The 26,595-nt window shown below is 36.1% G+C and overlaps 4 protein-coding genes and 1 long non-coding RNA gene across 7 annotated transcripts; 4 read left to right on the forward strand and 1 right to left on the reverse strand.

Annotated features, from left to right (window-relative positions):
• The first annotated feature begins 3,843 nt into the window (after positions 1-3,843).
• On the forward strand, positions 3,844-5,491 carry LOC108822375 (probable receptor-like protein kinase At5g20050). The gene has a single exon (XM_018595434.2). It carries the CDS (start codon positions 4,039-4,041, stop codon positions 5,407-5,409), a length of 1,371 nt encoding a protein of 456 aa, XP_018450936.2. The 5' UTR covers positions 3,844-4,038; the 3' UTR covers positions 5,410-5,491.
• A 549-nt stretch (positions 5,492-6,040) lies between these two features.
• Positions 6,041-8,322, forward strand: LOC108829538 (uncharacterized). Its single transcript, XM_018603180.2, has 9 exons — positions 6,041-6,134; positions 6,246-6,308; positions 6,384-6,495; positions 6,871-6,907; positions 7,020-7,089; positions 7,199-7,303; positions 7,515-7,665; positions 7,773-7,852; positions 7,941-8,322. Exons 2-9 carry the CDS (start codon positions 6,278-6,280, stop codon positions 8,111-8,113), a joined length of 759 nt encoding a protein of 252 aa, XP_018458682.1. The 5' UTR covers positions 6,041-6,134; positions 6,246-6,277; the 3' UTR covers positions 8,114-8,322.
• On the forward strand, positions 8,129-10,829 carry LOC108843019 (nudix hydrolase 19, chloroplastic). The gene is given in 7 exon segments (XM_018616095.2): positions 8,129-8,168; positions 8,602-8,798; positions 8,801-9,337; positions 9,425-9,670; positions 9,750-9,849; positions 10,227-10,319; positions 10,418-10,829. Coding segments are annotated over 7 exon segments (1,497 nt in total). The 3' UTR covers positions 10,702-10,829.
• Positions 10,830-10,878: 49 nt separating this feature from the next.
• Positions 10,879-12,346, reverse strand: LOC108843020 (mitochondrial pyruvate carrier 1). Of its 2 annotated transcripts, none has more exons than XM_018616096.2 (5): positions 12,207-12,346; positions 11,658-11,784; positions 11,491-11,545; positions 11,270-11,405; positions 10,879-11,144 (listed from the first exon to the last, which is right to left on the reverse strand). In XM_018616096.2, exons 2-5 carry the CDS (start codon positions 11,757-11,759, stop codon positions 11,102-11,104), a joined length of 336 nt encoding a protein of 111 aa, XP_018471598.1. In that variant the 5' UTR covers positions 11,760-11,784; positions 12,207-12,346; the 3' UTR covers positions 10,879-11,101. The 2 variants fall into 2 exon arrangements, with proteins under 2 accessions (XP_018471598.1, XP_018471599.1); XM_018616097.2 differs by having other exon boundaries at positions 11,658-11,779; positions 12,207-12,341.
• Positions 12,347-13,639: 1,293 nt separating this feature from the next.
• LOC108840208 (uncharacterized) lies at positions 13,640-15,625 on the forward strand. Of its 2 annotated transcripts, XR_008942615.1 has the most exons (5): positions 13,640-13,804; positions 13,904-14,014; positions 14,181-14,323; positions 14,495-14,565; positions 15,306-15,625. It is a non-coding gene; the product is annotated as an uncharacterized LOC108840208 (long non-coding RNA). The 2 variants fall into 2 exon arrangements; XR_001947838.2 differs by having other exon boundaries at positions 13,904-14,323.
• Positions 15,626-26,595: the final 10,970 nt, after the last annotated feature.

The following is a 26,595-nucleotide window of genomic DNA, read 5'->3' on the forward strand; positions in this document are numbered from 1 at the left end:
TTCTTCTCAGCTACTTGGTTCTGCAAATAATTATTATTTTTACATACTTCTGCAAATACCATCTCACTTTTGTATATTGACCTAATTAAGCCTTTAATTAAAATAGAAACAATTATAAAAATATTATTGATATCTAAGAAAATTGAAAATATAAATTTTTAAAAATAGTTAATATTAGCTAGAAATAATTATCTGATAGTGATGACAAAAAACAATAATTATCTTATAGTAATTTTGTTTTCTAAATCCTACACAAAATATAATTGTAAGAGATTATTTAATAATGATTTCCTTTTCTAATACCCTAAAAACTGTAACAGAATATTTGATAGTTATTTTTATTATAATTTTTATTCTGGGTTGGATCCGGTTTAAATTTATAGGTAAATATGTTATCTGTAGCTCTAATTACAAAGTTAATAACAACGCATATATAAACTATGATTATAAAATACAAACATTAAGTAAAGCTTATGTGTGAAAATGAGTTTTTAATTATAAAATAAATTTCGCATATCATATGCGAAAACAATTCTAGAACTATAGTAAATGATTTTTAATATTTCATTAACTCTATGAGAAATTGAATGCATAATGTGACATGTGTTAAAATATATAATGACAAAAACTATGATATCAAAATATAGAGATAATTTTTTTAAATCTCTATATTATAATTTTAATATAATCATTTTAATATTGTGACATGTGTTAAAATATATTATGACAAAAACTATGATTTCAAAATATAGAGAATTTTTTGTGTTATGTTGTTTCAAATGATAATCTTCATTTGCTATACCAATAGGACTGGACACGGATACTTGATACTCAATTCGTGCCCGCTACTTGACTCGTACTTACCCCGTAAAATCGAGTACTTGCAGTGATCAAACCAAGTAACAAGTACTTCAACCCCAAAACTTGCAAGTACAAACCAAGTACCAAGTCTTTTTAAAAATTTAACTACTTGACTCGTTTGTACTTGTTACTCATTTATTCTTTTTGTTTACGTAATATTGACATAAGTTTTGTAGTTTCAAAATCTTAATTCTTTCAAATTTTTAAATTATATGAGCCATGATTCTTTTAATTTGGTTTATTATTATTTTTGTCTTAAAAATCAAGTTTTCGACATTATTAAATTTGATAATAAGCAAATATAGCTTATTATTAGCAGATGTAAGTCACATATAAAATATCTTTATATCTTTCAATATTTGTTTCGTTACTTGTTTTAGGTGTTATTCGCTACTCATTTAAAAAAATTATTATTATATATTTAACATATTTTATCTTTTATTTATATTGTAACTGAAATCAGATAAATATATTAGATTCGAATAAAAATTGATAAAAAGATAACAAAATTCTTTGTATGAGATTATGCTTTATTTTAATTATTTATAATTTGTAAGTAATAAGTATTTTACTTGATTTTAACAAGTAACAAATCGGATCAAGTAACATACAAATACTGATTTTTGTTTTAAACAAGTCAAGTTCAAATTCAAAATACGATTACTTGAATAAGCCAAGCCAAGTACCAAGCCTTCGAAAATTATCTAAGTACTTGGCTTGCGTCCACCTCTATATACCAATATATCAACAACCTTATCTTCCGATTATATATCAAAGTTTATTTGTCAAAGTCTATATGTGCTGTACCATATTTCGATATCACATGTTTATTCACCGCTTTAAATGCAGCAGGCATATGCAATCATTTTGAATCCTGTTTTTATTCTAAGGATTCAAACGTTCAAACGTTCTTAGAAATCACGACCACTAGATTTTGACCCGTGCTTTCGAAGCGCGGAATATTTTACGATGGAAAATTTCACTAATAGTTTAACAAATATTTTGGTAAATTTTAAAGAGTGTGTATTTAAAATATTTTTGCATTTAAATCAGTATTTTTAAATTCAACCCGATTGTGATTATACCGGTTAATCCGGAGATCTGACAATTCAATTTATGTTTTAAAAATATTCATATTAAAAAATCACTAAAATCCGAGACTAACCGACTGAACTGATGGATGACCGATATGTAATCTAATTGGATTTAAATAGCTTCATAATTTGTAATCTTATAATCGAAATTTTAAAGTTCACTATTTTGCAATTTATGATAGTGAACTTTAAAATTATGACGTTTCTACAAAATTTTAAAGAGAAAATGATAGATATAAAATAACTAAGATTAATTATTGTATTATTTGGAAACATTGATAGTAGTATAAAAATATATTGTTTGGAAACATTGATAGTAGTATAAAGAAATAAATATATTGTTTGGAAACATTGATAGTAGTATAAAGAAATAAGTATATTGTTTGGAAACATGGATAGTAGTATAAAGAAAGGAACATAAAATGATTTAATATATGTTTAAATATAAAGTATAAAGGTGTATTTAATTTAAAAACTTACAAAATAAATGTTAGGTCCAACATAATGTTTATGTTTTAATAAGATAGATTGTACATGAAAAAGCCAATACACGTAAGCAATTTATTTTAAATTATCGTGCTAAACTCATTTTTGATTTTTTTTTGAACAAACTCATTTTTGATTTGGCTATTCCTTTATTGTGGTTAATTAAAGCTTTCCACAAAAGTTTTTTAAAAAAGTAATTTGAAGAAGTCAAACTCTAAAATACGATAAAAGTAATTGGACGCATAGAAATCGGGCTATTTTATATTTGTCGGCAAACCAATGAGAAGTGATATGGTGAGCCTGATTTCCGTTGACCAAGTGTGATGAACGTACAATGGAAAGCCAACAAAGCATACACGGTTTTAAGTTTATAACTAACCATAACAAAGCGTTGACTTAGTAGAAGACAAAAATAAAATACAACAAAACAAACCAAAACAAAATATATCCCCTAATAATCAATAATATGTAACAATGACGTCTTCCAATTACAAAAGTTATATGCTCAAAAGTCAAAACTATATGCTCAAAGGGTAAGCAAAACCGATGGAATATGACATAACGGTTCAACCCAATAGTTATATAAAAAATACGTAAACGAGTGCAAGCCCACGGATCGAGGCATGTATCCGACCGGTGAAGTTAGTCTCCGAAGGCAAACCTAAGCACTAAATTATTATATTTCAGCTGCATATTTCAAAGTCAACAAATGTTCACGTCCGGCAAATAATATTTTTATATGTACTTCTAGTATTGGGCATTTTCTTCTGGTAGAAAAATCATATCGCATCCGACCTGAAATCAGTTACAATTTTCATATACTTTAATTAAAATTTAAAACTAAAGTAATCCCCTTCCCTCTACAACCAACACTTCCGGCTTGGCCAAACCTCTTAACTAAGGAACCTGCCAGGGCTAGACGATTCTCCTACGCAGAGAGTTCACAAACCACTGATTAGATTAAGTTCAACATAAAAAATTTAAATATGATAAAAATTTAGAATAAATGTTAAAAAAAAAATTAACTGTTAACCCTTAATCCGTTCAATGTCGATATACTGTATATGGCTGAACAATACTAACATGCCACAACTTGCGTTGTCAAATAATTATATTTTTGGATAGCACTTTCCAAAATTACACATAAAATCTACAAAATACTTATTTTCAAACTGAACAATACTAACGTACCACAACTTGCGCATGTGAGCCAATGACTCATTTAAGATAATTTATGACAAACCTAACCTATATTTTGTACATTGTACTATACACGTCTCTATATCAATACAACTTCTATTATATTTGTTTAACCAAAAAAATTACAATTGGCCACGAGTCCAACAACTCCTTTTTGCTTTTGATATTACAAATTAAATATACAATATTATTCAAAAACACGGAATCTAAATCAGCAAATATAATTCAATTCAACCACCAAAAACGATAAGATATACAATACAACCTGTTGTGCCCATTTAAAAATATTTAATTTGAAATATTTTCGTTTCCTCATTGTTCAACGCAGAAGGAAGGAGAGTAACCATGCTCATCTGAGAAAAAAGAAGATGAAGTCAGACAAGCTCTAAAGCCTGTAATGGAAGACAAGAAAGCAAACATAATCGCAACCATATCCATCTTAGCCCTTATCATAGTAATAATCGTCGCCAGAGTTTCTCTAAAACTCTCCAAAACGTTTTACCTCATCGCCGGCGTCGACATCTCCTTGATCCTCGCCGTGATCTGTTTCCTCATAATCCGTCGCCGTTACAACAGAGAGAGGAAGATCTTGGTATCAAAGTACGTCTCGGAAGGCAGAGAGCTCCGGATCGAGTACAGTTTCCTCAGAAAAGTCGCCGGCGTCCCGACCAAGTTCAAGCTCGAGGATCTCGAAGAAGCCACCGACGGGTTCCGGATCCAGATTGGAAAAGGCGGGTCGGGCTCGGTCTTCAAAGGAGTTCTCAAAGACGGGAGCCAAGTGGCTGTGAAGAGAATCGAAGGAGAAGAGAAAGGAGAAAGAGAGTTTAGGTCAGAAGTGGCGGCTATAGCTTCCGTGCAGCACAAGAATCTAGTCCGTCTCTACGGTTACTCATCAGTGAATCGCCAGAGGTTCCTCGTCTACGCGTATGTACCTAACTCGTCTCTAGATCACTGGATCTTCCCGGACAGAGGAGGGAACAGGAGGGCCAGAGGATGCTTGACGTGGGACCAAAGGTACCAAGTCGCTGTCGATGTAGCGAAAGCCCTAGCTTATCTTCACCACGACTGTCGGTCAAAGATCTTGCATCTCGACGTGAAGCCGGAGAACATTCTCCTCGACGAGGATTACAGAGCGGTGGTGACAGACTTCGGACTCTCGAAGCTGATTGCTAGAGACGTGAGCAGAGTTGTGACGGAGATACGCGGCACGTGCGGATACCTAGCACCAGAGTGGCTTCTTGAACACGGAATCTCTGAGAAGTCTGATGTCTACAGCTACGGGATCGTGTTGCTAGAGATGATCGGAGGGAGGAGGAGTATAATGAAGGTAGAGGTCGAGGAAACGAACAAAAAGACGAACAAGAAAAGCAAGAAGAAGAAGTTAGAGTATTTTCCGAGGATTGTGAACCAGAAGATGAGAGAAAGGAAGATAATGGAGATCGTAGATCAACGGCTGGAGTTAGGTGATGAAGAGCAAGTGATGAAGCTGGTGTGTGTGGCTCTTTGGTGTATACAGGAGAAGGCGAAGAATAGGCCTGATATGGCTATGGTGATTGAGATGCTTGAAGGGAGAGTTCCGGTGAGTGAGCCTCCGGATTCACAGCTTGTTGTGGTCGATCTTTTGGCAGCTGGTGATGATGATGATGATGGTGCACCTACAGGTGTACGACGTGTTGTAGAGGTACCGAGGTTGCATATTCAGAGGGAAAGGAATTTTCGTTTACCGTCTATTTGTTCTAGCATCATATCTCCCATTTCTCCACGGTAGAGTTTTGGTTTTGTTCATTTGATATATGTAATAACAGACAGTTTAGTTATTACCAGGATTGAACACAACATTATGGTTTTAACTGGAAGCTATCTCGCATCTAAAATGAAATAGTGACTCTATCAAGCTAATAAGAGTCCAAATCAACACAGGTAAGTGCAACTCAAAATCGATATGTAAAATAAGCACAATTTATAATCAGGACAGAATAGATCTGATCGTTTCAAATAAATTACCATTCAAATAAATAAACCAGAACCAAACCGAAAATCAGTATTCTAAAAAGGAACCGAATTAGATCCAAAATTTTAATGATATTAGTTAGTTTCTGACATTGTATCTGAACCGAAAACCGGAATAACAAATCAAAACCATTCTAAATTTTTTAAATAACCAAACGGTTTCGATATCAAAACGAAGTGAACCAAAAACCGAACCCCTGAGATCTTAGACAGAAGCATAAGACCAGAAAGTACAAGCCTAGGAATTAGGATCATAAAGCCTTAACCAAGTTTGGTTGGTTCAAAAAGTAAACCGAATCTCCCCAAATTTTCTTATTATGGGATATACTGATCTAAACAATAGTCTCGGGATAAAATTGGAAAGAAGTAATATAGATGGGGCGATAGTGAAAAACAAAGTGCAAGCCATATCAAAAGTTTAATGGGGTTTGCTGGCTGCTGCTGAGCCACTGGCTTCTTCTCCGTCGATAAACTATAGCCGAGGTACCGTCTCAGACTCTCAGATAACATCTATTTCTGTTTTTTCCTGCGACTTTCACCAAACTCTTCCTCATCTGCACTGGTTTGAACTAGACTGTGTTGCTTTTCCCCCAGGTGCTTCTTCTCAGCACTGCTTGTCATCCGAAATGAGTATCTCTGGTGCTGCACTTGGTTCAGGTTAGTATATTCCTCTTTTGTGCGAGTTCAAAACGAAGATTTATAGAAACAAAAATAACTATCAGTTATTCCCAGGCAGAATTTTAGGAAGAGCGGTAGAGTTTGGGAAAACTCATGTGGTTAGGCCCAAAGGGAAACACCAAGCTACTATTGTCTGGCTACATGGTCTTGGCGACAATGGCTCCAGGTATATCTGGCTCTGTTTTTTTTTCATTTTTTTGCAATATCATTTAGCATCATAGTGTCTAGATCCAAAGCCTTTTCTGAATGATGGATATATCCTATAACTAATTTGTTTCGGTACTGGGTGTAACTTTTGCTATAATGTTCAAGTTTACGCCTTGTCCTTGTACTTTAGTTTTCTTCTATGAGTTTTGGTGCTTTTTCTATGCAATTTCGTTTCACAATCAGCTGAGAAAAATAACTGAACTTGACTTTAGAACACTCTTGCTTTTTTTAAAAGCTGTCTAGAGACGAAAAGCTTCACACTGTCAGTTTGAAAAGTTGGCAGTCATGACCTTATGTCTCTTTTTTTTATTTTTTTATTTTTTCCTGGCTGCAGCTGGTCCCAGCTTTTGGAGACACTTCCCCTTCCAAATGTGAGTTATAAGCTTCAAGTGATTTTCAGCCGTTGCTTTTGTTATGTTAAGCTTGCTCAGTTACTGTACCTTTTATCAATACGAAACCCATTTTTCTGTATCTGTGATGTAGATAAAATGGATATGCCCAACTGCTCCTTCTCAACCTATAAGTTTATTTGGTGGTTTTCCCTCTACAGCTTGTAAGTTGTTTGCTTCGCAGCCTTCCTCTTTCGTTCTGGTTAAGTGGAAACTGTTACTAACCGAAATAGAAAGGGAGGGTTTGATCAGTTGCTACTGTAATTTATGAAGGGTTTGATGTTGTGGGCATCAATGAAGATGGACTTGATGATGTAGAAGGACTGGATGGGGCTGCCGCACATGTTGCAAATTTGTTGTCGAATGAGCCTGGTGATAGTAAGTTTTTCTTCTAACCTGCCTCTTCATTCCCCTCCATGGATCACTTGAATAGTAAAAAGATCTAGTAAGCAAGACAATTATAACTTTCTACAAATTGATGTATGGTACATTGTTGTAGTTGAACAGTAGAAGTTCAAATATAGAGAAAAACATTGTTTTTGAAATTCTTTTTTCTAAAAAAGAATTTCAAACTTTCATTGCTCAAAAGTTAAATTAGGCGTTGGAGGGTTCAGCATGGGTGCAGGGACGTCTTTATATTCTGCGACATGTTTTGCACTCGGTAAATATGGAAATGGCAATCCTTACCCTATCAATTTAAGCACAGTCATTGGCTTAAGCGGTTGGCTTCCTTGTGCAAAGTAAAGTTTCTTCTTTGTCCGAAATCGTTCTTCTAGTCTAAGAGTTTTTTTATGAATTAACTGGATATTTGAATGACTTTTGTATATTTATTATCTTTGTTTTGAAGGACACTGACTGGCAAACTAGAAGAGGAACAGATCAAGAACCGAGCTGCGTCGTTACCCATTTTAGTTTGTCATGGAAAAGGTAACACTACCCTTAAAGACTTTGAAATGTTTCATCAAGATACAAGTAAAAGAAGGGTTACATTTTGAAGATTATGTGTGATTTCCAGGTGATGATGTGGTACCGTACAAGTTTGGGGAGAAATCTTCACAAGCCTTGATATCACATGGGTTTAAGAAAACCACCTTCAAAGCTTACACTGGACTTGGCCACTATACCATCCCACAGGAGATGAATGAGTTATGCTCGTGGTTAACATCTAACCTCGGCCTGGAAGGTTGAAAAGGCTTTTCAATCATGTCACTTTTTGATGAAAAAACCCTTCAAAATCTTGAAAGTTACATTGATTTTGATTAGATCCTTCATTCTATCAGAAAAAAAATAATTAGATCCTTCGTATTTTCACTTTAATATGTATACATTGGGGAATATATGTAACATCAAAGTATTAGTAGTGGTGGTAGTCTTAAAAGTTGAGAGATTAAGAAGTATTCAAAGATAACAAATAATGACAAATATAATTTTTTAAAAATATTATGAAATTTGTAAGTTATTGTAACATATAAAAAATTAATATATTTAATTAATTCCAGATATTTTTGAATTTTTATTCGAAGTTCGGTTTGATTCGGAACCCAAAAATATACAGCATTAAAATTTCGTTTAGATAAGTTTTCTCATTGTAAGTTAAGATCAGAACTTTGATTTGGAGTAAAAATGATAAAGTCCCGAGACTTGTATGGTTTAAGATCGAAATTAAAATAATTAAGATATCTCCGTTGGTTGCGCGCGGTTAGCTGAATACAAAGTCGACGCGTGTGAGGGGAATAGTTCGACACGTGTGAGGACCAGACTCGTCGGAGTCATCGTTTCTCATCAAGCGCGGGGAGAAGTAGAAAACAGAGACGCTTGCTTGCTCTCTTCTTCTTCGTATCACTCTCTCTCTCTCTCAAGATCTGTAACTCTATTGACTTAGCCCAACGACGAACAACACACTCTACTCTCACGATGAACCTAAGAACCCACGCCTACGCAGGCAACCCCCTGAGATCCAAAACCCCAAAATCCACCGACTCCTTCTCACCTTCCTCTGCTTTCGAATCCCTCAAAACCCTAATCCCTTCAATCCCCAATCACCCCACGCCTTCTCCCGATTTCAAAGTCCTCCCCTTTAGCAAAGGCCGCCCACTGGTGTTCTCCAGCGGCGGCGGAGACGCTTCCGCGACGCCTCTCTGGCATCTGGGATGGATCGGCTTATCCGATTGCAAGGCTCTGTTAGCGAGTCGCGGTGGGGTCGATCTCGACGAGAACTCGCTTGTGTATCTAGGACCCAAGGTGGAGGAAGATTTGGTGTGTTGGGCTGTTGACGTGTCGTCTGAAGAAGAACACGGCGTCGTTTTGGAATTGGCGAATAGGAAGCTCTGTTTCGTCGAGCTGAGAACGCTAATGGTGGCTGCTGACTGGGAGGATCAACGCGCTATGGATGAGTTAGCTATCGCAGGCCATGTATGTTTGTGAGCTAGCTATCTTTAAAGTGTCCTCCTTTATGAATGAATATACGTGACTATGTATTATACTATACTATAATGACAGGCGAGAGCATTGCTTGAGTGGCACAAAGTCTCACGCTTTTGTGGATCTTGTGGAGGTTCAACTGTTCCAAAGGAAGCTGGAAGAAGAAAACAATGCTCAAACGAGGCTTGCAAAAAGCGGGTTTATCCCCGGGTTGACCCGGTGGTTATAATGTTAGTTATTGATCGAGAGAATGATCGGGCACTTTTGAGCAGGCAAGCTAGATTTGTACCGAGAATGTGGAGTTGTTTGGCCGGGTTTATTGAGGTATGAATCAAAGCTCTCACTGCTAAGCCATCGTTATTGTATGTATATATTATTTATTATGGAAGATGCTTTCTGATAGCCAGGGGAAAGCTTAGAAGAGGCTGTGAGGCGAGAAACATGGGAAGAGACAGGCATTGAAGTAGGAGAGGTTGTCTATCACAGCTCTCAGCCTTGGCCTGGTAAGTTCGACTTGTTATAAATGTAGTTGTTGTTGGTGTTAGCTTGTGGTTTACAAAGTATCTTAGCTAATGTTCAATCAAAGCATGAATTATCATATAACAGCCTTATGTTTCCTTTGAAAGTTTTAAGAAATGTAGTGTATCATGTTTATAGGTTTGATTCTCTTCGTTTGTGGTTTCCTAACTTATACTACCGTCAATACTTTTCTTTTCACCTCCTCACTAATAGATACTGCTAATTGTCATTTCCTTCTAGTTGGATACCAATAGACTTTCACATTTTCTTGATATGCTGCAACATTTGGTAGTTTAGGAACTTTTGTTTCAAATGCCAACAATGCTTTAGAAAAGAGGATATGCTTTGTCTTAAACTGCAGTGGGACCAAGTAGCATGCCATGCCAATTGATGCTGGGATTCTTTGCTTTCGCCAAGACTCTTGAAATAAACGTAGACAAGGAAGAGTTAGAAGGTAAGAGTAACTTCAATTCCAGCTCAGAGTTTCTTAACATTTCATCACGTTAAAGCTCATCTTTAACCACTAGCATCATGCCTTTTTTGTTGCGGCAGATGCTCAATGGCACAGTAGAGAAGAAGTGAAGAAAGCGGTGGCGTTTGCAGAATACCGGAAGGCACAAAGAACAACGGCTTCGAAGATAGAGCAGATGTGTAAAGGTGTGGAGCGAAGCCAGAGTCTATCGACAGATTTCAATGTGGAAAGCGGTGAGCTCGCTCCTATGTTCATCCCGGGTCCAACTGCCATAGCTCATCACCTGATCTCAACATGGGTAGACCAGGGTTCTGGCAATGTTCACTCGAAACACCAACCCGGTCTCTCTCTCTCAAGTCTTTAGGCAGAAAAAAAGTTACCAACTATGATGCTTAGAGAAATCAAACGATTACAGAATCCTATTATTGTTGCTTGATAAGAGTTTTATTATTATTATGTTATTTCATATATTAATAAATAGAATTTATATAATGAACTCACTCTCTGTCTCATTCAAAAATGATATAAAACCACTATGGCCTTTCATTTTGGATCCCCAATTTTATTAAAAAGGAGAGATGATAATGAAGGATCCAACAAGTAAAGCATCATAGCTTGGGGACACAACACAAATATGTTTCGAAGTAAAAGCAAACAGATGGTTTCAGAATTTATTAATTCCCAAGAAGAGATATGCAGATGATCCGTTTCGTTACTCATCAGAAGCAAGCAGAGGCGTTGAAGAAACCTTTCCTTGTGACAGTTTACTGAGCCGGTTTCTCCTCTTGTTTCGTTGAGGATAGATACCTGTCATTAAGCAAGTTTAGTGGGTTTCTTCCATAATCAGCTAGAAAAAAAAGAAAACAAGGTAAAGGCTACACTTGTAGAAGCAATTGCATCATAAACTGTACACAGGAAAATATAGAACTTACCCCTGAGCTCTAGCCCAGCGGGAGAGCTGATAGAGCTGAACAGTCTCGTTGGAAGCATGGCAGGCAAGTAGTAAATAGTTGCGTGGTTGGACCATCCAGGCAAACCTCATGAACAATGCAGAGTAAATGCACATGGCTGTAACAAAACACAAATGTTGCATATAAGGAAGGGCCTTACAATTCGAACAGGGTGGTGGGTCTCTATCATTGTGGTGTCTTACCTGAGGTCATGTTTCCGGAGATCATCTCAGGAGGCTTTTGCATATCCACCAAACCCTAATTATTAATTGTTCAACAACAAAAGGTCAAATTCAAAACACGAGAGTGCGCATCCATTGGATTGGATCACAAAGTAAAAAAAAAAGTGTTAGGTTGTTGAAGCGCATACAGCAGCAACAAAGCCCCAGTTAGCGATCGGACCCCAGAAATGGGTTGTTTTAGGTCCAACGGGGCTATTCAAGAATGCTTGGAACCTTGATGCTGTTGCCATTTCTATCTACCCAAATCCGCCTGCACTGCAATAATAATAATAATTATAATTCAAGATTCACTGTTTTTTTTTTCTTTTTCTTTTCTTGCTCTGGTTTGTAAAAATGTCAACCAAATCAAATCAAGTGTGAACAATTCATCTTTTAAGACTTTGTTTCTCGTTTGAAAAAAAAAAAACAAAAGCCTCGGTATATAGAGATATATATCAGATATAAAACCAAATAAAATACAGAATTTGACTGGAGGAGAATCCCTCAGCATTAACCCAGAGCCGGTTCTAAATCGATTGCAACAGGGGGTTTTTTCTATGTCTAAATTCAACAAAAACCACGAAATCATCGCAATAACATTTCGACTTCCCAACCTCGAATATATCTCAAAGGGCAGAAAGCAGGCAATCCAACTTTTAAATTTGATTGATCACTAAAAGAGATCGACACAAACAAACCTGAGAGATGCCAAAGGGGTCTAAGAAGACAGATCGATGATCTAAGAATGGTGAAGGAGAGAAGAGAGACCGAGAAATAAGTGAAGGAGGAATGACAAAACACAAGTGGGTTTGGGCTTCGTCGTTAACCATTCTTTTAGTCAATCGAATTTTAATTGAAAAAATGAGAGGTTCGGTTAGCCAAACCGGAGTTACAAAAAGATGGATAATATTATACGATGAGGTAACTTAACTCCTTTTGGTATTTGACCCGCGAAATGAAACTCCCTACGATTCAGATTCATAACATATGAAGTTTTGGTTTCTGCACATATGTAAAATTTTTTTTTTTGAAAAAGACTATTAAAAATATAATTTGGAAATCTAATCTATTAAAAATGAAGTACAAACTAAAACCAACCCTCAGTTTTCTTTAAATATTACAGATCTATGCCACTCAACTAAACCATATTTAACACTTAAATTAAACCACTTAAATCTAATTTAAATAATTAACCAAACCATCTAATCTATTAAAAGTGAAAATACATTTTGTAATTAATCCTGATTTTTCTACAATAATTACAATCACATGCCATTATCTTTTTTAAACCAACAATTAAGTTAACTAGGTGTTTTGTCCGCACATGCGGGTATAATCATTGTACTAATAGTTACTAACATATGTATTATGATTTGGACATCATGATAACTTATTTTTAATATTCTTAAATATTTTAGTTTTCTTCGCTTTTTATTTTGGTATACATCTCTTAAATACAAAAGAAAGCTATAAAACTATGAGAGCATAATTACATATAAAATATTATATACAATAAAGTAAAGTAAAAATGTGTTGATTTTTCTTAATTTACTTTGTATTTTTGAATCAGAAACATGTATTAAATTATCAAAACAAAACACTAAACACACATAAAATCCAAGTAAGAAAAAATAATAAAAAGTAAAAAACTAAAGTTTGATGATAATTTTGAAGAAAGTTTTTTTTTTGAAAACGAATTGAGGTAATGACAATATTTCATTGGTTTACTTGATCAATACATACATTGATTTATCTTAATATTTCACAGCTTTACTTTTAATAAAAGAAAAAAATAGATAATGATAGTTTTATATGAAGTAATTTATGGTAAATTATATAATGATAAATCTAATTATTCATTAAAATATATATATTTTAGCCTTTTGAAAACTGAAACATTAAACACATCAGTACCATACTAAAAGGGAGACAACAAAGCCTCTGAGCGTGTCCACGTCAGATGGAAAAATTAGCCAGTAATGTTGCAGCATTCGTCCATGTCATCATCGATTTAATTTGTTTTGGGCTTCTTATTTTTTCGGCCTGTTTGTTCTGCAAATTTTGAGTCTTTCTATTTTTTCTTTTTGGGCTTCTCTGCTATGTCAACATCATCGACATCTAGAACACAGAAAAAATAGAAAGCCCTAATTTCGTTCTTCTCTTACCTTTCGCCATTGACATGACCTTTCGTCTCTGTACTCTTCCTTCAGCAGGAGAAACTAAAGACAACAGTTACAAAATCTCTTTCTCTTCTACTTCCCACTTTGTCTTCTAACTATTAATGCTCCATTAAAGTGTAAAACCACATAATTTCGCTTCCCTATTCATTTTTTTCCATTCTGATTTTGTGTGAAGTTTGGCATTAATAGAATTCGATTTCGTATGACATTACCAGAGGATGGATGAGATCGCCGTTCAAGCATCGGAGCAACATCGTTTTAGAGTGACCTTGATGTTTCAGAAACGCTTTTCTTCTATTCTGAGCAGCGTCTCTGACGTCAGAAATGTGGGTGAAGCTTTGTAACGATTTACATCTATTCGGATCCAACTGCTACGGAACGTTTGGATCGAAAAAAAGAAATTAACCAATCCCTAACATTTATAATCAACTCCACTATCTCCCTCTCTATTCGTAACCAACTCAACTGATCACTTTTACCATGTCATTGAAGCTTGCGATATAGAGCTCACAAAGCCAAAGAAGTAGCAGAACTGAAAACAGAGAGGCAGAGCTAGAGAGACTTGGGAGCCTGAAGCATGCAGAGGCAGACATGTCCCCAGCTAAAAGTTAGTGAAGCAAAGTGGAGGCTAATTGGTGGGTTATTTGTAAGGAAATAGGCAGTATTCAAACCCTAGATGCAAAGCTGTTTTCAGTATTTTATTTGCTGAGTTTGTTATTACCTCCATCACCCTCTCTACAGAAACACATGCTTATTATTCATTGCTCCTAATATTGACCACTCTCTTTTGTTTTTCTTTGTTTCAGGTATGTGCATGTTGCAGAGTTTAAGTGCCTACTCGGTGTTAAAGCTAATACCAAAGAATGAATACTTATGTGTAAGGCATGACAGAACTCTTAATCTTCCAGTGTTGGAAGGATCCTATGTCATTCTTAGATTCCATTATCTGTGCCATTCTTAAGTGCATCCGTTAATGTATAGCTAAATAGATAATATAGGTTCATTAGTCGAGATTGTTTTTTTTTAAACTCTACACTCTACAGTGTGACTTTCTTTGGTTTTGGAGCAATAAAATAGTTGATACTTCGCCTTTAGATACTTGTCTGCTTGGTTCACAAATAATATTGATTTCAATTGCTACCATATCTCATTTTCATAACCATTGAAAGGGACAGTCTTTTTTTTTCTATATTTTCTTTTGATTTAAGATCTATCAAATTAACCATCCTTAATTTTCAGGTTATCATCGAGATGAAGTTGATATGTTACATAATGATGTTAGTGCTATAATGTTCTATTAGTTTCTAGATTTAAGATATCGTGCTTGATTGAATTTCAGATTCTATCAAATTAAACTTCTAAAACAATGATGTTAGTGCTATAATGTTTTATTAGTTTCTAGAATTATTAATTTTTAGAATTCTATATTTAACTTTTGTGTTGGGTTTAAGATTGAGGTGATCAATATCACAAAAATATGGTTTTTGTATGGTTCCTAGGTATTAGATGAGTTTTGTTGATCAAATCTCTTTCTTTTTTTACGAGAGGAACCATTAAATTCTTCTCACTATTGTAATGTTTGGTGTTTAAGAAGCTCAATGGTTGAATTGCATACAGAACCTTTAGCTGATCACGAGTGGAAAGAAGTTGCTTTGATCAGGAAGAAGATTAATTCTCTTAACAAAGAATTTTCAACACGCCAATCTGTAAAGCTATCACCAGCAGCAGCAGAAAATCCTCAAGCTGACCTAAAAAAGGTGAAACGAGGCTCAAGAAAAGTACATAATCCTGTATTGAGAATTCTGTTCAACCTTGACTAATCACTGAAAATATGAATTTAATAAGTTGTTTAGAGTTTTTTTATTACACTCGGTAAATAGCATTACAAAGATTTTTTTAAATTGTTCCTTCCAGTCTATCAATATACCACTCTATCAATATACCGTTAGATTTGTCTATTCTTTAATTATCTTATATGAAATATTTTTTTTAACAAAATAAACCAGTTCTAATTTACTTCTTCTATTTCTGAAAGATCTAGTAATACTTTGTATTGATCAAGATGGATTTACAAGTAAAGTTTCACGCCTCTTATATACAATAAGGCGATATCAATCTCAACTACTAGATACATATCTATCTTCTAAAGATACTCCAATATTCTCGGACTAGCATCTTCTCATGCTTATCCCAATACTCCTCCTCAAGTTGAAGCATATAGATTCCTAATGCCCAACTTGGATAGAAACGACTGAAACACCTTTCCGCCAAGCGCTTTTGTAAAAATGTCAGCCAACTGATTCAAAGTAGACACATGTTTTGTTCGAACCACACCTCGCTGTATATCATCTCGAATGAAATGACAATCCAACTCAACATGCTTTGTCCGTTCATGAAAAACAGGATTAGCTGCAATGTAGAGAGCTAATCGACTGTCACAAAATAGATTCATCGCTCCTCGATGCTCAATTCCCATAGTAAACAGGACGTTCTTGATCCACTTCAACTCACACAACGCTTCAACCATTGCACGATATTCTGCTTCAGCCGATGAGCGAGATACAACATCTTGCTTTTTGGATCTCCAAGAAATTGGTGAATCTCCGAGCTGAACAAGCCAACCACTGAGAGATCTTCTTGTTAAAGGACAACCCGCCCAGTCAGAGTCACACCAAGCCATTAGCTGAAGACTACTGTCTGCCTTGAGAAATACGCCTGCTCCAGGAGAACCTTTCAAATACTTTACCACACGCAAACCTGCATCCCAATGCTCTTGTGTAGGACTCTGCATAAACTGAGATAGAGTATGAATTGCATATGCCAGATCAGGACGTGTAGCCGACAAGTAAATGAGCCTTCCAACTAGTCGTCTGTACTTCTGCGGGTTGAGCAAGAGTGGAGCCTTGGACTTACCTAACTGATGATTCTGCTCGATAGGAAAATCAACTGGATGACCACCAAGATAGCCCACATCAGTGATGATATCCAATATGTATTTTCTCTGTGACAAGAAGACCCCCTCCTGATTTCGGGCTACTTCTATGCCCAAGAAATACTTAAGTTTGCCAAGATCCTTCATATGAAAACAATTACTGAGATATGTCTTAAACTCTTGAACAACCTCATCCGAGTTTCCTGTCAAAACCAGATCATCTACATATATCAACACATGAAGCTCTTTCTTACGAGTGATCAGTGAGAATAGCGAGTGATCTGCTCCACACTGAACAAAACCATAGTCAAACAAGGCCTTAGCAAACTTTGAGAACCAGCAGCGTGGGGATTGCTTCAGTCCATACAACGACTTGTGCAATCTACACACCATTCCTTTCTCTGAAGCGTGGAATCCATGCGGTAGTTTCATGTAAACCTCCTCATCCAAATCTCCATGTAAGAAGGCGTTATGCACGTCCATCTGATGCAAATCCCAGCCTCGTCCACACACAAGCTTCAAGAACAAGCGCACCGTTGTCATTTTCACCACTGGAGCAAAGGTTTCAAAATAATCGATCCCCTCCTCCTGTCTGTTCCCAAGAGCCACAAGGCGAGCCTTGAATCTTTCAATGGTGCCATCTGCGTTAAATTTTATTTTGAAGACCCATTTGCACCCGATTGCACGTTTTCCTGGAGGAAGTCGTTGCACTGTTCATGTGCCACTGTCTTCTAACGCAGTAATCTCAACACCTGCTGCATCTCTCCATCGCTTATCCTTCATTGCCTCTGCAAAAGACCGTGGCTCGACAGCCTCAGTAACAGCTGCTATGAAAGTAGTATGTGCGGCTGAGAAACGTTCACAAGACAAGAACTTGTCTATTCCATACAGAGAATCAAACTCAAGCTGAAACTCCCCATCACCAAGATCTTCATACTTCTAAGCTGTGTTCAAGATATAATCTTTCAACCGCGTAGAAGATTTCTTTTCACGCAAGCCTCTTCCCAGCTCAGTTACTGATGCATCAACAACCTCTGTTTCTGCAGATTTCTCTGTTTCCGGTTGAGACGGCTCTCCATCCCCTGTCTCTGTAATCGCTTCTTCTCCTAAAGTCCCACTGACTTCCAACGAATCAGGCGAATCATCTCCAGCATTATCAACACTCTGTTGCTGTTCTCCTTCAAGAGTGCTCTCATGTGGTTTATCAACTTCATCTTCACTATCAGAGAACGACACTGCATCAAGATCTATCAACCTATTTCCTTTATACTCTGCGTCTTTGAGGGATTCAGATGGAGGAAGCTCGGTAAATGGAAAAACATCCTCAACAAATGTGACGTCTCGAGAAACAAAAATGTCTTGAGTATCCAAATCATACAATGTCCACCCTTTCTTTGCATATGGATACCCTACGAAGACACACTTACGACTCCTGCTAGCAAATTTGTCACCACCCCTCTTCTGATTGTGAGCATAGGCCAGACAGCCCACCACCTTTAACTCGTCATAGTTAGGAGCAGTGCCAAAAATAACTTCATAAGGCGTTTTGCCCTTGTGAATCTCTGTGGGAGTTCGGTTTATCAGGTGAGCAGCAGCCAAAACGCACTCTCCCCAGAACTCAGTAGAAAGCTTGCCCTTAAACATTAGAGCTCTTGCTATGTTCAGTAAGTGGCGATGCTTCCTTTCGACCCGTCCATTTTGCTGTGGCGTCCCAACGCAAGACGTTTGATGAACTATTCCTTGTGAAGAGAAGAACTTCGTCATTGATGTGAACTCAGTGCCATTATCTGATCGTATTGTTTTCACATGTCTATCAAACTGTCTTGTTGCCAAAGCAATAAAATCCTTCAAAGTTTGTTGAACCTGTGTCTTGTCTGCCAAGAGAAACACCCAAACACCTCTTGAAAAATCATCAACTATAGTGAGAAAGTAGTATGATCCACACAAACTCTGTGTTCTGTACGGTCCCCACAAATCGACATGAACAAGTTCAAAAACTTCTTTGCTTTTATTAATACTCAAAGGAAACTCAGTTCTACACTGTTTTGCTCTGAAACAAATATCACAGACTGAAAAATCAACACCATCACTACTACCAACTACTGGCAATTGCCTTATTCTCTTCTCTGATGGATGACCGAGTCGCTTGTGCCACAGTTCCAACGACTCCTTTGCACCTACTTTCTTCACTCTTCCCACCGACTCCACTCCTTGAAGAAAGTAGACGCCATCTCTTCTCTCACCCATTCCAATCGGCATCATCTGCGTGAGGTCCTGCATCAGACAACACTTCTTTGAGAACAAGACAACACAATTCATCTCATCAATCAGCTGAGAAACCGATATCAGGTTACACTTCAACTCTTTCACAAAAAGAACACTATGAAGTGTCAGAGTAGCAGTTAACTGAACACTTCCTTCCTGATCAGCCATAACGAGTTTCCCGTTTGGTAAACCGACCAAACATGGAGGAACAGTATGTATATCAAACAGGCAATCAATCAATCATGTCATATGATGAGAGGCACCACTGTCTATTATCCAATCATCTCTACACTTCTTACCATTGAGACGTGTCTCCTCTGTTTTCTCACCCAGCATTTTCACCAATTTGTTCCACTGTTCTTTTGACAGACCAGTAACCACATTAGCGTCAACTGCAGTCACGACGTGAGGCGTCGCATTGAGAGCAACTCCTTTCCCTTTGTTTCCTTGTTGAGGAGTCTTCCCTCCTTTTCCTTTTCCATACTTCTCGAGCCACTAGTCAGGATATCCATGCAACTGATAGCAAGTTGTAGTGTCGTGTCCTGTCTTATTGCAGTGGCTACAGAAATTTCCTCTGCTGGGGCCTCTGGTCTGACCTCCACTTGCATTGACTGCAAAAGCCATAGCTTCCCCTCTCTGTTCCTTCACTCTGTCTCGATCGGAAGATCACATCTGCTCCTCCCTTGCCACCATAGCATACACATGATCAACACTCGGCAGGGGATCAGTGTTCACAATTGCTGATCGAACATTCCCATAGAGAGACGCATCCAAACCGAGACAAAACTGATGAAGTTTCTCTTTCTCTCGTGCCATCTCCAGTTGCATCACAAAGTCACATGTGCATCCTTGACACTTACATCCACCACAGCTGCACACTGGTTTGAACTCATAGTTCGCGAGATCCTCCCAAATTACTTGTAGCTTCCCATAATATGTCTCAAGCGAGACATCTCTCTGTTTGCAGTTCATCAATTCTTCTTTCAATTGCTGAACTTTCACTTCACTTCTGACACTAAATCGCGCTTTGATGGCATCCCACAAATCCTTAGCAATCTCACGATGTGTGATGCTAGACCTGAGTTTTGGATCAATGGTATTAAAATCCAAGATGTCACCATCGCGTTCACCGTCAACCAATCTTCTTCTTCTTCGGATCCTTCTTCTGGAGGCTTTACCGTGCCGTTGACGAAACCCAGCTTCTTCTTTGCTCGAAGTCCGGTTCTCATCTTTCTTTCCCATTCATCATAGTTTCTACCATTGAACACGACCTTCGTGATCACGTTCTCTGATCATCCGAAAGAGACAAAGCGTATGGAGACGTCACGATTTTGCTCGCCGCTCCCTCCATCTTGCTTTCGATTTGCTTATCTTCGTTTTTCGTCATGCTTTAGAAAAGCTCTGATACCATGAAAGATCTAGTAATACTTTGTATTGATCAAGATGGATTTACAAGTAAAGTCTCACGCCTCTTATATACAATAAGGCGATATCAATCTTAACTACTAGATACATATCTATCTTCTAAAGATACTCCAATATTCTCGGACTAGCATCTTCTCATGCTTATCCCAATAACTTCAACACCGTCTCAAGCTAAGAATAGTGGAAATATGTTTCTATTGTAACATAGAAACAATATTCCAAAGTTATAAATTGGACAATTGTCCAAAATAGCATTTTTAAAGTTTTTGTCTCAAAAATGACACCATAAAGAGAAAATCACACAAATGACATTCATTAACTGTTTAAAAGATTCAAGTACCCTCAATTAAAAAGACGCTTCTTCTCTGTCGACAGAAAATAAATAGAAAAAAATAATTTTGGATCTTTCACGACTTCGACGAACGAGTCGAATCTAATTTGTTCGATCATCTCCGGCGAAGACGTTTCTGGCGAACACGTTTCCGGCGAACATCTCGTCGCATCCCTTCCTCCTCCTCTATAAGACCTCAACTGTTCAGGCGAGATCCCAACGCGAGGATTCTCGACGGTTACTACGGTTACCGTCTGTGAGATATCAAACTAAGTCCCACATTGGAGAATTAGACAAGGAGTGTCTAATATATAAAGAGAAGTTCAACTCTAATTAGTACGAGGCCTTTTGGAATGGAAACCAAAAGTAAATCCATGCGGGCTTGCCATTAAGGCTTAAAGTGGACAATATCGTACTAATGGACAATATAGAGTTGGACATGAGTTTTCACAATCCCAACAATTGGTATCAGAGCGGTTGACGAAAAATCTGGAAGAAGACCTAAATACCCTTCGAGAGAAGAATGGGTATATCCTATGAGTTAGGAACGATGAGAGGTGTGTGTGGCAGAGATCAAGTCAAAAGATCCTGAAAGTCAGTTGTGGGACACGAGATGAATGTGATCCTTAGTTTGAGGGGGAGAATGTGAGATATCAAACTAAGTCCCACATTGGAAAATTAGACAAGGAGTGTCTAATATATAAAGAGAAGTCCAACTCTAATTAGTACGAGGCCTTTTGGAATGGAAACCAAATGTAAATCCATGCGGGCTTGCCATTAAGGCCCAAAGTGGACAATATCGTACTAATCGGATAAATAGAGTTGGACATGGGCTTTCACAATCCCAACACCGTCCCGGTTAGATGAAGACTGTCGAAGGGATTCTACACGAGACTTCCGCATCGGATCCACCGGCCGCTGAGGAGTCTTCGCTCCTGATGGATGTTGCTGATCCGATGCCGATGGAGGTAGCGACGGTTTCCGATGCCGTCGGAGGAGGAGGGGGAGGAACGGATACACACGGGAAGAGCGTCGACGAGGTGTGGAGAGAGATCGTGTCCGGGAGAAGGGAAAGGGATTAAAGAAGAAGAAGAACGCAGCGTGACGAGATGATGACGTCAGAGGACCTCTTTCTAGTTTTGTGGTATACAGTTGCTCGTCAAAAGTGCTTGTAACTCCAAACAATGTCTCATCGACCTCAAACTGATTCCAGCCCCTATAATACCATCACATATAAAACATGTTGGTTTAGCCAATAAAAGTGTACTGATAGAAATAAACGAGCAGGAAAACAAGTAAGCCTGTCTCTGTTCTTGTTAGAGTTAAGAATCATGAAACAAAAAATAACACAAAACTCTCTTTGTTAACAGAAAGTATCAAGTGACAAGAAAAGAGATTGAATAAAACCCAACAAAACTTGGTTCAAACTTCAAAGCACAGTAACAATTTCTTCCACGACCTAAACCTCTACAGTACTATCTAGATTGAATGAGTCTCATAGACTTCATATGTGTATTATATAACGTAGAAGCAAAAAGAAGTATAGAAATAGAGACACTAGACACTTTTCTAAACCAGAAACTAGAAATTCTGATTATTTAAAAAAAACACATATCTATTTATATAAAGAAGGGTTGGTTCTCTCCTGCTGACACATCAGCATCCATGTCACAAATTCGAGTGATGAGGAGCTGACACGTGTCCATGCATCTAAAACACATCGTTTCATTAAAACTTCAGTTAGATGGGCTTCGATCTGTTCCCTGTTTGGGCTCTCCTTAGACTCATCTTCTCTTCGAGGGTTTCTTGAGTCGCTTCATCTCGACGGCGGCAGTTTCTGCAAATATCGAGAACGCCGAAGTTTTCCTTCGTTGCTTGAGCTTCTACCTACACAAGTAGTGGAGCTTCTCCACTTAACTGATTCGTTGTCTTCATATTTTCAAGCACTGGGTAACGAATGGTTGAGATATCTCTCCACCACCACTTTGCTCTTAAGTGACATGACTATTCAACAACGTTTCGAACCAACCATTTCCTAATCTGTGCATCGTAGTACCGCAAAGAACCTCACCGGATTGTGCCCACATTCAGATATGTTTCAAAGTTGTAAGTGAATAAACAAACAAAAAAAAAACAGATCTAAGAGACAAGAAAAGTTACTTACCTATTGAAAGTATGTGGCTTTGGTAATGAATCCGAGTAGTGATGCGAGTTGGAACAAGTTTGTGAGGTTCCGACACTAAACTGTTTTAAGCAGACAGAGCAAATGTAGAGACCACATACCATTGCAAACACCAGAACTATCATCCTTACGAACAGAGGTGATCTCTTTGGTTGTTTTATTACAATCGCTGAACCGTCCTGTTTACATCAAACATTAAAACCTGAGAATATGAGTAAACCCTTAGTGCTTTAAAAACCATAACTTTAAATCTTATGAAGAAAAAAGAGAAGATTTTGAAGGCTGATTCCGATGATACAACTAACATGCAGAGAAACACAGAAGCTTAAATCACGAAAGATTAGATGAGAGTGGTAGAAAGAGAGTACCTTCAGGTATAAACAGATGGACTCCGCCATTGATGCTTCTGGAAGTTTATGAAACAGAGTGAATGCCTTCAGTGAAAAAAGTCTTCTGAAACAGAGTAACCATGGAAATGAAGAAGAAGAGGAGCTTAGATAGAAGGAGGATCTATTGGTTACTATATTGAAGATGATCTATAGGGGGTGAAGAAGAAGATGCGATCAGGTGGGGAAAGAAGAAGGTGAGGTGGTGAAACGAAGATGGAATGGGGTAGTGAAAGGAAGAAGAAGATTAGGTTTCGTCGGCTAGAGTGAAACAGTCAAGGTATTTTTTTTTTCCTTTCGGTTCAATTAACCATTCATTTTATGTAGCAATACAAATTAAAATCCATTAGTAGCCCGATAACTAAAGTTCATTAATCAAAAATATGAGTATTGGACCACAAAAGCTAAATATGCATTCGCATACCAATTAAACTGAAAAAAATATTTACCAGACACCTAAAAACATGACAATTTCAGATACAAAAGTCAATAATTTTAAATACATTGTATTTATAAAATAATAAATATTTATATTTAATTCAACATCTAGCTAATTGTTAATAGAAACACAAGCAATCTATCTATAACAATATAATTTTTTATCTCTATTTAAATCATATCTCACGTTGACACGTAAACATTTATTATTTAATATTATTTTGTTTTTATCAGAATATAATGATTTTTGGTTTTATCGATTTAATAAATAAAATAAAATGGAGTGTGGAATCATTTCTAATTTTTTTTTAAATTCAGTTCCTTATGGCTATACTACACTAGCAAATGCCGTAACAGAAGTTAAAACTACGATAATATCAATATACACAATACACACACTAATGATTAGCTCATATTGTCATATATGTATAACGCCATAAAAAATGTCTTGCTACATGTAATCTGGAGGCTCATCACATTCAATAAATACAAAAATTATTTTACACAATAACATTTAAAGATGGAATAACACATATCTAGAGAGCAGCCAAATGTTCGTATACAATGCTATTTACAATACAACAATACAATATAACTTATAAGTTATAATATAATGTTATGTAAAAAAGAGTTCGGGTTGACCAGCCACTTACATAATTTTAGATAGAAACTAAACAAAATTAGAGTTAACAGTTGTTAGAGTTGTATCTAAGCATCACGTCATGGAATTAAAATAACAATTTTAATGTTATTTGACAAATCATAAAAGTATATGAGAAATGATTATATGTAACTGGTGAATCTTTGAAAGGTATTATTCATGTTAATATTACAATTAAATGATAGTTTTTTTTTACAATTAAGCAAAATCAGTATGATACATGTTATTATTACAAGTAAATTATAAAATTTATTTTCATAATTTAAACTAAATATGTTAGTGTATGGTTAGGGAGTACTGTTAAATATCGAAATTTGAATTTTAACAAATACCATCTCCGGATTACAACTTAGGCATTAAAATTAATAGTTTTAAAGTTTGGATTGCTACAATAAATCCATACCACCATTATACATAAAAACAATGTGATATCTCACAATCTTTACAAAACAAATTAACAATGACACAGTCACAAACATCATATGAAAAATTGGTCCGAATCAGAGATGAACACAATCACGTAAATTTAAAAACACATTTAAAATATATTTGACAAAATATCAAATCCCGCCCTGTTATATAAGATATAGTTTTTGGCACTTTCAAGATGGGGTTCAAGAAAACAAAAATGAGTCTGTTTTCTTGCATAAGTCTGTTTTTGAAGAGAATCAAAAGCGAGTAAAGAATGTTAGACAATCATTGTTCAGGATGTCTATCCTAAATTGGAACTTAATCTTAAAAAAAACATAATCAAAATCTATAAGAAAATTCATTTGCTATAAAAATCATCAAATAGAGTTCATTGTCTACAAAATAGAGAACACATATCAAACAAAGAACATTAAAATAGGATAGCTTGAAGCATTTTCAATAACTCAATCAAGAAAGTGTTAAATGTGGTATCATTAAAAAACACATATGTTATATAGGGTACCTTTTGGCACTTTCAGGATGGGTTTTCAGAAAACTAAAATGAATGTGTTTTCTTGCATAAGTCTTTTTCGAAGAGAATCAAAAGCGTGTAAAAAATATTAGACAATCCTTGTTCATGATGGCTATCCTAAATTGGAACTTAATCTTCAAAAAAAAACATAATCAAAATCAATAAAACAAACTCATTTGCTATCAAAATCACCAAATAGAGTTCATTGTCTACAAAATAGAGAACACATATCAAACAGAGAACATTAAAATAGGATAGCTTGAAGCATTTTCAATAATTCGATCAAAAAAGTGTTAAATGTAGTATCATTATAAAACACATATGTTATATAAGATATAACTTTTGACACTTTCAAGATGGGTTTCCAGAAAACTAAAATGAGTGTGTTTTCTTGCATAAGTCTGTTTTCGAAGATAATCAAAAGCGTGTAAGGAATGTTAGACAATCCTTGTTTAGGATGGCTATCCTAAATTGGAACTTAATCTTCGAAAAAAAACATAATCAAAATCTATAAAAAAAATTCATTTGCTATAAAATCACCAAATATAGTTCATTGTCTACAAAATAGAGAATACATATCAAACAGAGAACATTAAAATAGGATAGTTTGAAGAATTTTCAATAATTCGATCAAGTAAGTGTTAAATGTGGTATCATTATAAAACACATATGTTATATAAGATATAGCTTTTGATACTTTCAGGATGGGGTTCCTGATAACTAAAATGAGTGTGTGTTTTTGCATAAGTTTGTTTTCGAAGATAATCAAAAGCGTGTAAAGAATGTTAGACAATCCTTATTCAGGATGGCTATCCTAAATTGGAACTTAATCTTCCAAAAAAACATAATCAAAATCTATATTAAAAAATCATTTGCTATAAAAATCACCAAATAAAGTTCATTTTCTACAAAATAGAGAACACATATTAAACATAGAACATTAAAATAGGACAGCTTGAAGCATTTTCAATAATTTGATCAAGCAAGTGTAAGGAATGTTAGACAATCTTTGTTCAGGATGGCTATCCTAAATTAGAACTTAATCTTCCAAAAAAACATAATCAAAATCTATAAAAAAGAATCATTTGCTATAAAAATCACCAAATAAAATTCATTGTCTACAAAATAGAGAACACATATTAAACATAGAACATTAAAATAGGATAGCTTAAAGCATTTTCAATAATTCGATCAAGCAAGTGTAACGAATGTTAAACAATCCTTGTTCACGATGGCTATCCTAAATTAGAACTTAATCTTCCAAAAAAACATAGGCTCTAACTGGTGACCTCTTGAAACTTAAGGAACAAGAGGGAATGATACGTTCCTGTTAATTCCTTTTTT

Source organism: Raphanus sativus, chromosome 2 (assembly GCF_000801105.2).
Source record: "Raphanus sativus cultivar WK10039 chromosome 2, ASM80110v3, whole genome shotgun sequence".
Classification (NCBI taxonomy): domain Eukaryota; kingdom Viridiplantae; phylum Streptophyta; class Magnoliopsida; order Brassicales; family Brassicaceae; genus Raphanus; species Raphanus sativus.

Bases quoted from the DNA above. Each gene is read 5' to 3' on its own strand.
- LOC108829538 (XM_018603180.2), top strand. From the start codon at position 6,278: ATGAGTATCTCTGGTGCTGCACTTGGTTCAG. The intron at 6,496-6,870 runs GTATATCTGGCT...TCCTGGCTGCAG, and splicing joins CTTGGCGACAATGGCTCCAG to CTGGTCCCAGCTTTTGGAGA. The intron at 6,908-7,019 runs GTGAGTTATAAG...TCTGTGATGTAG, and splicing joins AGACACTTCCCCTTCCAAAT to ATAAAATGGATATGCCCAAC.
- LOC108843020 (XM_018616096.2), bottom strand. From the start codon at position 11,759: ATGGCAACAGCATCAAGGTTCCAAGCATTCTTGAATAGCCCCGTTGGA. The intron at 11,546-11,657 runs GTATGCGCTTCA...ATTAATAATTAG, and splicing joins ACTGGGGCTTTGTTGCTGCT to GGTTTGGTGGATATGCAAAA. The intron at 11,406-11,490 runs GTAAGACACCAC...GTTTTGTTACAG, and splicing joins CTCCGGAAACATGACCTCAG to CCATGTGCATTTACTCTGCA.
- LOC108822375 (XM_018595434.2), top strand. From the start codon at position 4,039: ATGGAAGACAAGAAAGCAAACATAATCGCAACCATATCCATCTTAGCC.